At 34.8% G+C, this 18,574-nt stretch overlaps 1 protein-coding gene across 6 annotated transcripts in view; it reads right to left on the bottom strand.

The window, feature by feature from the left end:
- LOC110116032 overlaps positions 1–8,285 on the bottom strand; it is a 30,315-nt gene extending 22,030 nt beyond the window's left edge. For 4 of the 6 annotated variants that reach the window (XM_028691699.1, XM_028691700.1, XM_020849471.2 and 1 more), the window contains exons 1-2: positions 8,069–8,284; positions 7,834–7,979 (exon numbers count right to left, since the gene is read on the bottom strand). Coding sequence is in view for 2 of the 6 variants with exons in the window: in XM_020849468.2 (XP_020705127.1) it covers positions 7,834–7,889 (56 nt within the window). In the remaining 4 variants the exon portion in view is untranslated. Of the gene's footprint in view, positions 1–7,833; positions 7,980–8,068 lie in introns of all 6 variants that reach the window. The other 2 variants (XM_020849468.2, XM_020849469.2) reach the window with 2 other exon arrangements.
- Positions 8,286–18,574: the final 10,289 nt, after the last annotated feature.

The following is an 18,574-nucleotide window of genomic DNA, read 5'->3' as shown; positions in this document are numbered from 1 at the left end:
CTGGAAGGCCTTAGCTATGGAGATCCAAGTGGTGGGGAGAAAGTTGGTGATTAAGGAAGACCCTAGTTTATCCAAAGCAATGGTTTCCTCAAAAACCATGGTGCGTGCCACATAGGGTAAAGGATTGAGATTCTTAGCGGAGCTCCAGAGCTTGGAGGGAGGAGACACCCGGGAGATAAAGGACATTTCAGAAGTAGCTCAGTCGCTTCTCCAGTAGTTCAATGAAGTATTCCAACCTCTTCAAGGATTACCACCTTTACGGTAGCACGAGCACACTATTATTTTGAAGGAATGAGTCACTCTCATTAGTATCCAACCATACCGCTATCCACAGGTCCAGAAGGATGAGATTAAGAGGCTGATTCGGAAGATGCTTGAAGCCGAGATCATCAAGCCCAATGTGAGCCCTTTTTCTAGTCTTATGGTTTTGGTGAAGAAGGACGGCAGTTGAAATTTCTGTGTAGATTATCGTGCCTTGAACAAGGAGACTGTGCTGGACAAATTTCTCATACCAGTCATTGATGAGTTGCTAAATGAATTGCATGATTCGATGGAGTTCTCAAAGAACGATTTGAAGTTTGGGTATCACCAGATCAGAATGAGACTAGAAGACACCCACAAGATGACTTTCAGAACTCATAAGGGACGCTATGAGTTTTTGGTGATGCCTTTTAACCTCACTAATGCCCTTATCATTTTACAGTCACTCATGAATAGGGTTTTCAAGCCTTATCTTCGGAAGTTTGCTTTGGTATTCTTTGATGACATCCTTATATATAGCAAGTCGGAGAAGGAGCACTTGGAGCACTTGGGGATGTTGTTGGGAACTTTGAAGGAGCACCAACTATATGCCAACTTGAAGAAGTGCTCTTTTGCGAAGCAAAGGGTGGAGTACTTAGGATGTATAGTGTCTCGAGCTGGGGTGTCCGCAAATCTAATCGAGTAGAGGTGATGGTGGATTGGCAAATGCCTAAAAACCAGAAGGGGCTAAGGGCGTTCTTGGGTCTCACAGGATATCATAGAAAGTTTGTAAAGGGAAACAACTCTATAGCCTGACCGTTGACAAAGCAGCTAAGGAAGAATAATTTCAAATGGGGGGAGGCAGCCACTCAGGCATTTGAGCAGCTGAAAAAAACCATGACTAGTGTCCCTATGTTAGCACTACCAGATTTCAACCAACCAATTGTAATAGAGACTAATGCATCAAGCTATGGGTTGGGAGCAATTCTAATGCAAGGGTTGAGGCCCATAGTTTATTTCAGCTAAGTGTTGCTTGCTAAGGCTGGACTGAAATCAATATATGAAAGGGGACAGATGATGATTGTGTTAGCAATGCAGAAGTGGAGACCTTACCAGTTGAGGCGACACTTCATAGTTAGGACCGATCAGAGGAGTTTGAAGTTTATGTTGGAGCAAAAGATGGTGATAGAGGAGCATCAATGATGGCTTTCTAAGTTGTTAGGGTATGACTTTGAAATCCAATACAAGCCCGTGTTGAAAAATAAAGCAACAGATGCTCTCTCCAGACATAGTGAAGATACCCAAGTTAAGGCTCTATCGATCCCCAAGGTGGTGGTGGGACATCTTAAAGCAAGAGAGCGAGCAGGATGAAGAGTTGAGTAAAATCAAAGAAGATTTATTGCATAACAAGGATAGTCATCCAGGATATTCCGTTGTGGGTTCAAAGTTGTTATACCAGGGATGGCTTGTGCTATCAAGGACATCACCACAAATCCCTCACTTTTTACAAGAGTTTCATGGCACAACTATTGAGGAAAATTCGGGAATCCAAATGACATCGTCGACTAGTAGCGAAATTGTACTAGGTGGGCAAGCTGAAGGACGTGGAGAAGATGGTGATCAGTTGTGATGTATGTTAGAGACACAAATAACAGGCTATGGCTCCAGGTGATCTTTTACAGCCTTTAGCTTTACCCGAGAAGCTATACGAAGAGGTGACTATGCACTTCATTGAGGGATTGCCTACGTCAGAAGGATTCGCCTTGATTCTAACTGTGGTGCACAGATTAAGCAAATATGCTCATTTCATTCCCCTACGCCACACATACACTGTGGTGTAGTGGCAACTGCTTTCATTAGAGAGGTAGTCCATTTGCATGGCATACTTGAGTCCATTCTGTCTGATCGGGACAAGGTCTTTTTGAGCCATTTTTTGAGGGAGCTATTCAAGATGCAGGGGGCTATCCTAAAGAAGAGAACTGCTTACCACCCTCAGACATATGGCCAAACTGAGGTGGAAAATCACAGTGTAGAGACTTATGTAGAGAGTTATCTTCGTGCTTTGTCTAAGATACCCCAAAGATGTGGACCAAATGGCTAACCTGGGCAGAGTACTGGTATAAAATTCATATCATACAGCAGCCCATACAACACCATTTAAAATCCTATATGGGAGAGATCTCCCTCATCTGCTATATTATGAGCATGGCAACACACCTATATAATCAGTGGAGCGGTACTTTAGAGAAAGGGACCAAATCTTGGTAGAATTGAAGGGATATCTACTGCGAGCACAACAAATTATGAAGAAGCAAGCAGATAGTGTAATATCTGGTTCGGTTCAGCCGGTTCAACTGAACCGGCCAGACCTACTAAAAAGGGGTCGAAGCCTTTCGCGAAACAGAAGAGGCGTTCGCAAACAGAGAGGGTAGAACTGTGCGGGCCAAACCAAACTCTCACGTTGAAGGGTTTGGGAGGTTCGTTTCGCCATTTTTAGCGAATGATTTCATTTGAGGATAAAATCTAACCACTCCTTTTCATTCCTATCGCTAAAGAAACAGAAATTGAGAAGGAAACACAAGAAGAAGGAAGTTTTGTCAAGAGGAACGGCTGAGAGGAAAGTGAGCAAATGTTTGTTAAATTATTTTCATTTTTTTCTGTATAAATCCTTCCCTATTCTTCATCTACTCAGTGGGGAATACATACTTGAAGACAAGGGTAGAGATTGAAAATGGGAAGGAAGAGATTTGGAAAGAAAGAGGAAAGAATTTGAGAATCCTTTTCTTTTGAAAGTGGAATAAAGAATAAGAGAACTATTAATTAAGTTTGAATAGATATGAATTTATATTCTTATTTTATAATCGAAGAAATCAATATTGTAGGGAGGATTCAATTAAAGCAAGAATTGGTTCAATGGTTCAATAGAGAAGAAAGGAAATTGCCATGAAGGAAGAGAAAACTATTGTGAGGTAATTTTATAGAAGGAATCAAATATTTGTTGAGACATTCAAATTTGAATTTAATACTAATTAATTATTATGTTATTGTGAACAGTTCTCAATATAAGACAAAGATTAGAAGAGGAAAATAAAGTAGATAATTATAATTGTTTGAAATTTTATTATTTTAATTTAAGTTTAATATGAAAGACATATTTACAAAATTGTTTTGCTTATTTTGAGACTATTATGAATAAAGTCATGTAAATTTCAAATGTATATATAATAGTATGCATCGATTATCATGATAAAGTATATAAAGATGACATGAATATATGAAAGAATGTTAAATAAATAGAAAGTCAAGTCAGAAAGACACATATATGATACTTATATATATTTAGAAAGTATATGTTAAAGAAATAATATATAAATGAATTAAAAATAAATGAAAAAGGGAAAAAGTTTACATAATAAACTCAACCCACCAAAATTAATGTTTCAGGCAAATTTCTAGAATTAAAAATGGTCGAAAGGTAAGAATTTATTTATAAAAGACGCAATAATGAAAACAGTTAAATCAACTAATGTAAATTTAATTTTCTTTTAAAAGGTGAAATGAATAGGTTTTTTTTGTATAATAGGGGCTCTTCAGTTAAAATGAGAAGGTTGTATGTAGTATTGCTTATGAATTGCAATGAATTAATTATTGTGTGACTTTTAGTTCCCGTCTTGTTAAGTCGAGTATCCGGGTTGGGTCGTGACAGATAAGCACAGGAGAGATGTGCAGTTTGAGATTGGAGACAAAGTTTATGTCAACATTCGGCCTTACAACTACACTAAGGAATGAGAAGCTTTCCCCTTAATCCTTTGGGTCATGCGAGGTCGTGGAGTGCATTTGTGCGGTCACATATCACCTACTGTTGCCACCAATTCAGCCATCCATCCAGCATTTCATGTGTCGCAGTTGAGACGAGCCATTGGAGACCATACACTCTCGCCCGTACTACCGGCTACACTATTAGAAGATATGTAGGTAATATTAGAGCCATTGGAGATGCGAGGGGTGCGACCAGGAGACAAGAGGATCAAGGAAGTGTTGATCAAATGGAAGAATTTACCATAAGATGAATAAACATGGGAAGCCTACAGCACTATCCAAAGGTAGATTCCTTGTTCCTCCTCCTTGAGGACAAGGTGACTTTTTGGGAAGAGAGTATTGATATGGTTGTAGACCCCACCTCATTTCAAAATTTTGTGGGTCCCAGCACCTTATTTCATATCTATAGGAGGAAAAAAGTTTAAGGGGAGATTATTGGAAGAAATGTGAGGTGCATTTATGATGGAAAAAGTTTAAGGGGAGATCATTGGAGGAAATGTGAGATGCATTTATGGTGGGATTAGGGCTAGTTTTAAGGGAAAAAGTTTTTATGTAGGAGAGATTATGTGAAGAATTTTCTGAAACAATTTTTCTTATGTGATTTTGGATTCCTAATTGCTGCTAGGAAATTGGGGGAGAGTCGATTCACCTCTCGAATAGTGAATCAATAGTATCTTGTTTTTTTTTTTATTGAAGATTATTATTTCAGCTTTATTGGTGTTGTTCCTGCATACCATTGCTGTTTTCTCTTGATTTTGATGGCTATTTTTTGTTGTTTAGTGCTGATTTGGCTCTAGTGGCTGGTTTTTGTGTTGATTTGATCTCCAAAACACATTAGCATACAACATACAACATATAGTTAAATAACTAATTGTAATGAATTAAGGATATCTTAATTAACTAATCCTAACACCTCCACCATCAATTTTTAGACATCTCATATATCAATCTTAGTTATTATAAGCTACATGAATTAGTTCTGAAGAAATTCAACTTTTGATGTTTAATCTTAAGCTTGTTAATTATGTTGTCTTATAAAGCTCAATTTATACACTTATTAATGTTTCTGACATGAAAAACTTCTTTTATCATTTGTTAGTGAAGAATCCTGCAAATTATTTGCTGTTGAATTGTCTCAGAGAATTTGCTTTATCTTGTTTATATTATATGCATACAGTAGTTTTTTTTGTGATTATTTGTATTTATATGTATGTGAATAAATTATCATTTCATGAATCTTTTGGTTGATTTCTTCATAAGATCAAGATAATTGTAACCCCAAAAGGATGATTAGCAACAATAAGCTCAATCTCTATCAAAAATTTTATGATGGACTCCAATACATATATGCATTTACCTACGTTTTAGTCAACCCGAAATCCAATTTGATAACTTGACCTAACAAGAGTGATGTATCACATTCGGGTCAATCCAGCCCCAAACCAAAAGTTGTTTGGATTATATAAGGATCAAACTTGATAATATCCAAATTGTTAAAACAAAGAACAAAGATGGTGGCATCAACAACAAACACAATGGAAGTTTTGAGTATAAAGTCCCAAAATCTCCAAATTGTTGAAATAAGGAATAGACATTTAAAAGGAAAGTTACTAAAGCCAACATCTTAGCAAATGATGAAAAACATGAGAGCCGCTGAAAAATTCTTAGACAATGAAACAAAAAATTAAGGCTAATGACAACAATCCATTATAAAAAAATGGACTAACTGAATTTGGATCACTAACTATTTACAATTAATGCTAATATATTACAAATATCTAAGTAAGACTAATATAATTATAATTTAATGCTATACTAATTCAAAAGAACTCTTTTCGTGCACATTGTCGTTTATTTTAGCCATGGATCATATGCAATTGACGGAATCATATATATGTACCTAGAACACAACATATTGACGGAATCATATATATGTACCTAGAACACAACATACATCATCAAAGGGATCTTAAGAACTCACCAAAGCACGAAAGCTAGGATCATTTAGAAAATAGATTCCAATCTAATGAGCACATGACTGCACATAAAAGCTCACACTATCCTGTCCAATTTGGAATTTTCTTTCGGAAGTATCAAAAAGGAATTTGAACTTAAACAACATTAATTCCAACGAAAAAGAAAAAAAGGATCAAATGTAATACCTATGGGATATTATAAGGATAAAGGGCCAGACCAAAAAATTTCAAATATTACATTAATTGAGAAATAAATTTGAATTCTTTCAAATGCCTTAATGAGGAAATTTGTTAGATTCTATACAGCCAATAAATTTATGGGACTTCAAGAAAGAAATCAAGATATCAAAAGAAAATATAGGTAAAATGAATCAAAATGAAATAATGTCAAAAATAAGCCAGAAGAAAAAAAAAAAGAAGGTATATATAAAAAAACAATATGATAAATTAGAACATAGACGAGCCCAATTTCTAAAAGAATCGATAAATACTTTAAATGGATCTTTCTAGTTTTCTGAAGAATGAGAGGCAAAGGGGTTGATCGAGAAAGATTTATATTTCTTAAAATTGGATAATGATTTAAATTGCATAGATGTAGTAAAAGGAAGAATTGTCTTTGATTAAAAGTGAATGTGCACAATTGGAAGGTGAAATTCAAGTGAATTAGTCTAAGTTACTCTTTGAGATAGAGACAAATAAAATGATCTAATTACTTCAAAAATAAATGAATAAGAAGTCATATAAGCTGAAAATCCCATGTATGGTTAAGATCGATGCTTAATTTTTCCTCAATTAAATGTATGACTGACCAAGTAAAAAATAATAATCTCAAAGGAAACTAGGGCAGCTACAATGACAAAAGGTCTTTTTAAGGACTTTGATTATAAGCTAATATAAGGCCTGACACTAGAATGATTCAATCATTTTTTCTTACACCATTTTTCAAAACAAATAATTTGAAGTGCTTGAACTTTTTATAGCTAGTTTGGCTCCAATAGCTAATATTCAAACACTTATTTTTCCATTGCATTATTATGGGAACCCAATGAATCTATGTATATGTAGCATGTAGTATTTCAAAATTCTATAAAAACAAATGATAAAAACAAGCACTAAATTTAGAGTGAGTAAGAGTAAGCAAATTTTAATAAACTCATTCTATTATGGCTTTTTTGGGTTGGTGAGGGTGTGGTGCTAGTTTTCATGTCTTTTGAAATCCATTTCACAATGAAGGGTGTAAAAACCAATTAAGAACTTTATTTGAGGCTTTGTCAGGAAAAAAAAAACAAATTCTTGAACCACTTTAGAGTTCAAATCAAGCCAAACTTCTACAAGATTTTCATATCCTTTGTAACAATTGTAAGCATACAAAATCAATAAAATAAATTATGATGCAAAATAACATTCATGAACATTATCCTAGTAACACCAAAATGGTTAAGAATCTGAATTATTATCGTCAGTTCTTCTGCCCATCATTTTTAGATTTTTAAATTCCAAAAGCCCTTGTTAATTTTCTTACAATGAAGAACCAATTTCTACTCCCCTTTATGGTTTATATGAAATAGCAATAAGGGTCAAAGAAAGAAGGGAGATAAATTTAATCAATAAAAAAAAAATCAACTCCTAAATAGCTTAAAAGTCCCGACAAATTATACAGAATAATTTCCTAAAACCCAAATACCATTACTATAATACAGTTCCTGCACATTAAAACTAAAAGCACTTTAAAAGCCCTTGTAGATTAAAAACAAAAGCAAAAAAGAAACCATGAAAGGGTTTGAAGCTGTACACATACCCCATGCAGGATATGGTCTGACCAATCCAAGTATAGAGGGATCTGCAATATATCATGGAGAAATCGGCCCCAAAACCACCATCAACGGCGAGAAAACCTACTGAGGTCGACGATTAAAAAAGAGGAGATCGGATCCGTCCCCAATCCTGCGACCGATCCAAGGAAGAATCGAAATGAAACGAAGACGAACTACATCAATCGATTGAGAAAAAAAACAACAAAATCTCATAGGTACTTTGAGATTCCCAAATTACAAAACGGAACAAGAAACCTCCAGATGCATTGCCGCCGGGGTTTTGATGGCGCTGCAAAGACGATATCTCCTTCTACTTTCGATCTCGACAGCAACAACTTGAAGGGCAATTTACGCTGCTGCTCTTTTCCCCTGGCTTTGACTCACGAAAGATTATTACATAATCAGATGCTCCGCCCGTCCGCCTTATCTAGTACACGGCAAATTATTACATCGGGTCACCGGAAGCTGAGATAGGTTCCATATTAATAAAATATTATTTTAAATTAAGCACGTTAAAAAAAATAGAAAAAACTCAGTTAAAGTGCAGTCAAAAGTACGGTCAAAAGTGTAGGTAAAACACAGTCAAAGCGCATCTAAAGCGCATTCAAAAGCACAGGTGATGTTGCATGTTTTTATTAGATGTCCGAACCTATTATGCGCGTCCGTTGATCAGATGTAATAATTTGCCCTAGTACACAGGGTACACACGGTACAAAGTATTGATCCATAGTAAATTGAAGATGTAACGCATAATTTCAATTGACTCATAATATACGGAGAAATTATTATGTGCTAGTTCGGACTTGGCTGTTTGGAAACAAGTGGGATTTAACTTAAGTGTGATTTAATAAATTCTGTAAATTCGGATTTAGTAAATCCAAAATGTGTTAAATCCTGAAAATTGTTTGGTATGCTAAATGTTAAATCCTGTTAAATCTTGAGAAACTGTTTGGTAACATATTCAGGATTTATGACAGTTGGGGATTTAAAATTGATGTAGATATTTTTGTAGTCAAGTTCATTGCATAAAAGATAATACCAACAATTCGAGTTCATACAATATTAATGAATTTTTCAAAATTGAGGAAATAACAAACTAATATTAGCACAAAAGAAAGAAGAAGTCATAAGTATGAGCAATCTTCAAATTTTTTGATTGACTTCATATAGGTAGAATCTTGAAAAAAAATTCTCACACCAATCAATTTCTTTGACTTGCAATCTGAAATAAGGAAATGAATGAGTTAATTATAAAATATAATCTATAAAAGATATATAATACAAAACAAAAATTTTACCCGAGTATTCCATAAATCAGTGGTGATATTGTGCCTTATAGCTTCGCCCTGAATTCTTTCTCATATTGATGCATGTAAATTGGGATCCTCTTCAGTCATATCAACTTCCCCACCTAGAGTGTCATGCTGCATTTCAGTCTGTGACATGTTAAAGTAGAGGTCATGTTTGTGATATCGGCCAATGAAATTGTGCAGAACGGCACAAGCTATAACTATATCTGCTTGAACATTCAATGGAAACTGTCGCATTTGGGTCAAAACCTAAAGATGTTCATTCCATATCCCAAAAGTTTGCTCAGCCACATTGCGTAACTATGCGTGTTCATGATTAAATAACTCTTGCTCAACAGCGTATTGTCAAGAAGCACATCCACGATAATAGATTAAGTGATATTGATGTCCGTGAAACGGTGCAATCAATTTATTTGTATTAGTATATCCAGAATCAACCAAGTAATATTAACTGCATGGTACTTCAAATTGCCCTTGTTTTACCAACGTTTTAAAAACCGGACTGAACCGGTCGGTTCAACCGGTTGAACCGGTACCCGGTCGGCCGGCCGGTTCGTTCTGTCACTGAAACCGGGCAAGCAAAAAACCGGCTCAGAACCGGTCTGACCGGCGGTCCGACCGTGAAACCGGCGAATCGGTAACCGGGCGTGAACCGCCCAGTTAAGCTCAACCGCAATTTTCATCCGTTTGATTAAAATCATGCGGTATTGCGGTGAAGTTGTGAATATTAGGAAACATGTAAAACATCAAAACCTAATCTTTGTATTAGTATATCCAGAATCAACCAAGTAATATTAATTGCATGGTACCAAATTGCCCTTGTTTTACAGCTCATCTGAGCACACGCATGTCCGCCATTGATCCCTCCCATCCGAAGGCTACATACACAAATTGTCGATCAAAAGACACTACAGCCATAACATTTTGTAAAGTAAATCCCTTGTGATTTCGATAACAATTTTGTGAAGTACTTCCAACAACTGCGGGAACATGTGTACCATCTATTGCTCCAATTACATTTTTAAAGAATGGGTAAAATTGTTCATTGGCACGCACGAATGGATGACAATCAACTTCCATTGGAGGTAGACTTATGAATTCATCAGCCAAAGATACAATTGCTTGTAATACCTGATTGAAGTACCTGCTAACAGTTTCTAAGGAATGCCGGAAAAACTCACATAATTGTCGATAGATGTGGGCATGTGCAACACTGCGTAAGAAAATACCAAGTTGTTCTCCTACAAGCATATTTTTCGTGTCTGATAGATGTTCTCGTGCAACAAACATCTCTTAAGCTTATGAACGCGTCCGGTGGCAGGCGAAAACACTGGTATGCCTGCCCTGGATGTCCAGCCAGTACATCCAACACTTACTGATGACCGGCGAACATCGGACGTCGGACGTGCTCCTCTTCATCAATATTTGCAGCTTCCTATATAATAGCAGGGGCAAGTTCAGCTATAGTATTGGTAACCTGTATATGTAAATCAACCATTTTGCATTGTTCTTCTGAAAGAACACCCCGTAAAAAATTCGACATTAGGGACCTGTATATGCAAATTAAATCCAAAAGTCATTCATGCCGAATACCAACATTAAAATGAAAGCACAATAGACCATGAACGCCCATATATACAAAACACTACAGTAAAGGAATACATCAAAACAAGATATGCTACTAAAATAGGTTTACACCCTTTCAAGCCAATCATTTATTTACTCTTTGAACTGCTTCAATAGAAAATGTTTAGCAATAAGCTAGTTAAGCAAGACCAAAGAATCTGAACATTCATGCTTCAGTATTCACATTTAATCCTACTTCAGAGAAGAAGTTTCCTCAACATCCGACACAGCATACCTCACCCTGATGATGATTAACGGTCATGTATTCTTTCTTTTCACAGAAGCACTGGCCTTCTTCGCTTAGAGAATTCGTAGCCACATTAAGGTCTCTCGTACTACCAAGAGAGCAGAATTTGGCAAATGCAGTAAGTTCATTGTGAAGCTCTTTTCACGATTTGCATCGAAAGGCTTGCATAAAGTTTGTTTTCATTCTACAAGCATGAAAAGTGACTTGTAAATAGATTACATCCAAATGAGTATCGTTATTACAAATAAATTGCTTTATTATCTCATATTTAAATCAGGTTTGTTCTCAGTTTGTTCATTCGAATTGACAGTGCATTGGCATCAATTCCAATATGAGAACATTCATAATCATGTCATGGATTCATCTGATCATGATAATCTTATGAACTGAATTAAATGGAAGAACATGATTGTAAATGGTAAGAGGAGAATTTCATAAATCTGTTAAGTACGCGAATAACAATGGAAAGCACAACTTATTCAAATAAGTTATGAATTACAAGTACAAATTCAGAAAGCACAACTACTAAACCTTTGATGGGAATAAGTTATTCACTACGCAACTACAAATTCAAAAGTACAAATTCAGAAAGCATGACTACTAAACCATTGCAGGGAAGAACTACAGCCAAATCTTTGATGAATAAAATCGCGAATGGTTCTCAACAATAAATTCGATCCATTTATGAAGGACTTCACCCTCTCAAGTCATTAGTATGGCCTTGTAATCAGTATTATCCTTCAATGCATCAACAACAGCTAATAGACCTTCCGTTGTTAAGTTCTCTACAGTGCGTCAGTGCCTAGTTTTTGAAAACATTCAGTCATTGTGTATGGGTTGCTTCTTACAACTGTTTCTTTAAAAGCTACAGCATTTTTGTTGGACTCCACTAAGAATTTATTTAGGTTATCTAAACCTCCCTTTTTTCATGTTCAATTCGCCTTGTACTTTTGGTTGGTTCATCACTTGATCGCTTAGAGCCAACCATCTGACATGCAGTGGGTTCGAAAGATGGTGGCATATAGTCTGTTGCATCGGGGTGCTCACTTGTTGGGATTCCTTTAAACTCGTAGGCAACACCATTACTTGTAAGAAATTCATCTTCGAATTGAGGGCTATCGTCCACCTCTAAACTTATTGGATTGGACGTTGTTTTATTGCATCTCGCACCGCTCCCAACAGCTATATTGTCTGCACATATTTTTTCAAAAATTTCATATTGGTGAAACAGATGTCGTCGAAATCGTAATAGCTTTGGAGTCACGTACAATTTAATTATACAACATTGATTAACAAAATGTGTTGTTGGACCTAACTGTAAAATAAATAAGATAAATATTACATGTATAATTTCATCCCAAACTTCATCAGTAGCAAACGGAATGTGTAATTCCTCATCCCAACCCCAACCACTCTGATTCGTTAGTTGATAAAGCGTTTGGAAATCAGCTTTCATATTCTTGAACCTAATCATTATTGATGATTCAGTGTAAAATGTACCCAACCTCCGGTTCAAAACCACGATAAGATTTGACCACTGCTCCCTCATTAAGCTTCCATTACATATATTGTCGTGTACGAATTGTTCAAAGAGAAGCTCAGCAAGCACGACGTTGTGTTCCTCGGGCCACCTAGGGTTTCAAGATGTGCTTTTGGATTGGCCGGAGTGGATTGATATATCTCCAGCTCCACGAGGTTGAGAGTTATTACTAGCATGGGCTAAACCTTTCCTTTTTAGGAATCTCCTCATTTCTGTCAAATATTTAAGAAAACACTATAAGTATGTTAATTTTTTGTTGTCACATTTGTAAATCAATTTATTGAGTATTTTCATAAGTAATACCTTTTCTTGTTTCATAAACTCTGCAATCAAGAGCGAACCCATAATTTTTTAGATAGATGCATTAGATTCGTTGTCGCTCACCGATTCAATATTTTCTTTGGCAAACCCAGTGTTATATGTTCGCTTCATTCTGAATTAATTAACCCTAACCATTGTACTACCAAAGAATTAAATAATAATGGTCGAGATAATCTAAATATAATTAAATTACCACTGTATTCATTTTGAAAATAGATGGTAACAATTAAATTTATATATATTAATCTATTTTGATTTTAAGGTTTTTGTAATTAAATTACCACTATATTAATTTATAATTTTCAATATGGTACAAGCACCTAATTGCATCACACAAAAAACAAAATCAAAATTATTTGCAGCAAAAAAATATAAGGTTCTCCACAATACAGTGTTTTAAATAGCATCCGTTATTTGAAATTAATATTAATGCAAAGTGCAAACTATTCAAAAACCTTAATAAGTAGTTGTAAACTGTACTAATTTAGTATCAAACAATATCAAATCTTTTAGTAGATGTTCTCTATGTACAAGCTAACAAATTAGCCCTTACAAAAAATTTTATAATTTAGTTATTCCTGTGTGTAATTCCCAAATAATTGAAGTTTTCATGAAAAATATGAAGATAATGTATCTTCCACAACCCCTACTCCAGCAATTTGTGGCAAAAAAAAAAAAGTTCTCAACTATGGAACTGTGATCTACACAACAAAGAAAAAATTAGATTAACAGTCGCCTCAGTCAGACTCCAACGAAGCAGCTTAGTGAAGATGAGAAGAAGAAATCCCGAGTGAGGTGGTTGTGAAGAAGACTGACAGCGTTCGTTTGTAGAAATATGGCAAGCTCGACAGTTGACGACACGGGCGCCACACGAAATGTATCGCTCGAACTTTAAATCCGGCTACCCCTCGAATTTACCAAATCCCGGGATTTAACGTGCGCACAAAAACTGTTTGGTTGGATTTAGCATAAATCCGACTTAAATCCAGCTGTAAATCTGATACCAAACAGTCCCTAAATCTTGATATGTGGAGTGAATATGGGGATATTCAATTGGATTTCATTTTTTATTTATGTCTTGTGAGCACGATTAATCCTACTTGATCCAGAGATGAAAAATTTTAATTCGCATGAGTTCAAAAGTTCGTTGGAGCTACGTCATTTTACTTTCATCCTGGCAATTCACTGATCACTTTCTCTCTCATTCAGTATTCTAGACGCTTCACTGCATTACTTTAACATTTCAATCAGTGCAAAAGTTTGTCTCCACGTGCAAACAAGTGCAAGAACTTGATGCGCCTTTGATGCGTTTTTGCTTCATATTCAAATGTATCGATATCGTACCGAGTTCTTCTATTTTAAAAACTATGTTATTTTTATTTGCTTTGAAAATCCTAAGTTATTTTTATTCATTTTAGCCTCGTTTTAATTGCGCTTTAAGTGTGTTTTCGTTGTGCATTTACTTTCATGGTATCAGTTTGTATAACGACGTATTCAGTTTTAAAAAGCAAGTTTTCATAGCTTTAAAATATCTAACCATATTTTTAATATAGCTCTTTACTGTTGTTTCACTGCGCATTTTTTATTGTGCTTTCGTTGCACTTACATTGTGCTTTTACTATGTTTTCTTTATATTTAATATATTTTTAAGCCTTCAGAAGATTCTGTTATTTCTTTCATTATACTTTTATTGATATTTCACTGTGCTTTAACTACGCTTTCTTTATATTCATTATGTTTTATAAGCTTTTTGAAGCTTTTATTATTTTTTTACTGCGCTTTCATTATGCTTTAGATTGACTTTCACTACGCTTTCACTATGCTATCACTGTGCTTTTGCTGGGTTTTCATTGCGCCTTCACTCCTCTTTTCTTTATATTTACTTTTTTTTTTTAGGAGAAAATTTTGAATGTACGTCTGCAAATATATAAATAAAGTTATTCATCAAAGAAAAATGGATTGGGCATAACATAAAAATTGGCAAGTTGAAATGCCAAACTTTAGGGCCGAATTCGCATACTTTCTGTATCTTTCAACGAAGAAATAAACATGTTTTTTATACATTTTGTATTATCAGTGATTCATTTTATATTGCATTCTTTGATTAATTCTTTAATTATATTATATCTACTTGTAATTTTCAATAAAATAACAATATATTTTTTAATATTGCATTCCTTTTTATTTATAATTTTTCATTCCTTTTTAATACTGCATTCATTTTTTAATACAATAAATGCGTAGCTAAAGCACATCAAAGTGCAGCTAAAGCGCAATGTAAGTGTATCAAACTAGGCAATCTAGTTTTGAAAATTAAAGTTGATGATAGTCAAAACCACTAATTAACTATCAAAGCATAGTGAATTACGCATTATATTATAATTTTCTAGAAAATTTTCCTTACAAATTTAATTCATAATGAAAACACTTATAGTTACATGATTTGAATAAATAAAATCCGATTACAATAGAGAGTTCCAAACTATGCAATCTAGTTTTAAAAATTAAAGTTTATGATAGTCAAAACCACTGATTAACTGCTAAAGTACAGTGAAAGCACAACAAAAGTACAGTGAAAGCATAGCTAAAGTACAGTCAACTACACATTATATTATGATTTTCTTAAAAAAATTTCCTTACAAATTTAATTCATAGTGAAAACACTTATAGTAACATATTCTGAACTAAGAAAATCTGATTACAATAGAGGGTTCCAAACTATGCAATCTAGTTTTAAAAATTAAGTTGACGACAGTTAAAACCACTAATTAACTGGTAAAGCACAGTGAATTGCACATCATATTGTCATTTTTTTTAAAATTTTCCTTACAAATTTAATTGCACTTCCATCTGCATATTATCTACATATTTACCGCTTTGTTACGTATTATACGTGTATTTATTATATATTTGATGTGCATTTATTATGTATTTGCTGCGTATATCAAATCCTATATATTAAGCTTAAATCCTATATATTGACGAGCTTTTGTGATTACTTTCATTAAGAAAAAAAAAAAAAGAGCGACAACCCTAAAACCTAAATTTGAATGGGATGTTGAACATCGGGAAATGGTCGATCAGGCCGATAAGATAAAAATTAAAAATGAAATCTAATTTGAACACCTAGGTCTTCAAACTATGTGTCATGTGTGGGCCTCCGAAGGAGCACCGCTCGCGGGGGTTCGAATGCAGAGAGTACGGCCGCACTATCCCGTGGGACAAAACGATCGTAGGCATCTACGCTCGACACGAACGGGTCGATGGGAGGGCAGATTGGATCGCGCATACGACTAACCATTGGGGATAGATGCTGTCGCCAGCACACCCCGATGGGTAGCAATATACACGACCTAGTCAAACTATGTGTCATGATTAAATTGTAGTCATGATTCAGAGGTACTTCCAGACTTTGCACGGAATAATTTCTCAGTGCCAATGCAAATCATCCATTAAACAAAAAAAAAATTTAAAAACCCTATTTATGCAATTTTTTTATTTTTTACAGTAATAGAATTTACCGTTTCCTTAAAAAAAAACTAATTTAACACTCCCCACTTCCTCCCGTGCTTTTTATTTATAAGATGACTCACAAGTGACAACTTCTTCAATATGCAAGAAAATATTATTACAACAATAACATCGAGAAGTCAATTACATAAAATTTTTTTTATTGGATCATGTTAAGAATCAAATTCTTAATTAAATATAATAATAAGAAAGTGTTATTTTTAATTTTTTTTAACCAAGTATTTTTAGCTCTCTATCTTAGGGGTGTCAAAATAGGTATTCAAGTTGAGTTTGAGCCGAACCCAAAATTGACCCTGATCCAATCAACTAACCCAAATCTGACCAAGTTTTATAAATATGTTAGAAATTCAGACCCGAACTCAACCCATTGGGTTACCAGTTTGACCGTACCAGACCCGTTAACCTGAAATACAGGCAGGCACGAATGAGTTCAAGTGCACTGGTGTGCAAGCGAAGGGGGTGTTAGCCGGCAAAACTGTAGGCGAGGGCGTGAGGATGAGATCGGCCTACGCATATCGGGGAGCGCAGAGCAGGCCAGGGTGTCAGGGCGGGCACAGGCGCAATGCAAATGTGGGTTCGAGTGCCGACACGAGTGCGGAAGGGCTCACTGCAAAGAGTAGGCACTAGCACGGGATGGCGGGAGAGCTGCGAGCTAGCATTAGTGCATGATCGCTACAGACTAGGGATGACCTAAGTCATTTTTTGGTTGATTTTAAGTTTCCGGGTCAACTCAAACTCAACCCAATTTTAGAAATGAGTCAAAAAAGGAAACTCGAACTTGATTCATCTGGCATACTGGTTGACCCGAACCCAAAATTTTTTGGGTCGGGTTTGAGTCGGATTTTAAGTCAAGTCTAGTATTGACAAACCCTAAACTATCTTTCTTAACATATGCCAAATCTAATAGATCAACTCTTGTGAATGGGTCATCAAAAGGTCGATATTTTATGGATGTGTAATATAAAAAAAATAAAAATTTTAAGATAAGTAATAAGTCACTCCTAAGGCATATGCTACATCTACTATGCTAGACCTTTAGATTTGTAATTTTTACTATTTCTATTTTCAACATGATGCTATTTAACTAGTATTTTTATATGTCATAAAAAAGGTTATTTGATAATGAGTGAATTTTAATGTATATTTGAATTGAGTTTTATTGGAATCAAATTCAAAGTTATCTAAACTCTGATTTCAATATGCTTATAGTTAAATTTAACTTCACAACAAGATAAAACCAACACCAAAGTGATTTGATCTGAATTCAAATGAGCTCAGATCGGGCACTTAAAGCATATTTAAGAATTTAAAATTTAAATTGGATGACCAAATGATATATAAATTTTACATGCTTACAATCAAATCTAGAATCCCAATAAGATGAATTCAACTTGCATCAATCAACTATGGCCTTCCAACAACCATCAAACAATCACAATTTGACCACTGCTATTCAACTACTATAATCGGACATTCACCCTCCGACCAACCACCATGATCCTCCGACCTGTAATATCTGTATGTTTGAATTTTCGCATTTTTAATTCAATCTATGCTTGTGAATGTATCTAAATGCTTTTGAGTGCATTTTTCTATAATTTTATGGCATGTCTCTAGGGTTTTGTGTGTGAAAAATCTGCATACATAAAATTTGATATGGGAGCACTACGACACTTAGCTCTCTGTATTTTATGTTCTAAAAATGAAAAAAAAAAAAAAAAGATTTTAAGGAGCTCTGCAGCGCTAGTTGTCAATGTTATGGCATCACGCTCTCTACATTTCTAGATTTTTAAAGATAGCACTATGGTGCTATAGGTCTGAGCACTGTAGCTATGTGAAGTGAACTTTTATATAAATATCTAAATCCACTAAAATGCCAAAAAAAAAAAAAATTAATCCTCCTCAAACCCCAATCAGATAGAGAGAAAGAAAGAGAGATTTATAGTAAGAGAAAGTCTTATTCAATTAGATTCGAGTCATTTTCATTTGTCGAGCCAGTTTGAGAAATTATTTTAATTTAGACAAGTTATGTTTATTTTATCTAAGTTTTTAATAATTCAGAGTTTTTAGGAGAGATTTCTTGGCCTTCTAAATAACAGGGCAATGCAAAAGTGGGGATATTTTGACATTCGACATTTTTCATTATATAA

The sequence above is a fragment of the Dendrobium catenatum genome, unplaced genomic scaffold (genome assembly GCF_001605985.2).
Source record: "Dendrobium catenatum unplaced genomic scaffold, ASM160598v2 original_scaffold_51051, whole genome shotgun sequence".
Lineage (NCBI taxonomy): Eukaryota > Viridiplantae > Streptophyta > Magnoliopsida > Asparagales > Orchidaceae > Dendrobium > Dendrobium catenatum.
Note: the sequence above shows the minus strand (reverse complement) of the source record. Positions and strands in the feature narration are given on the sequence as shown.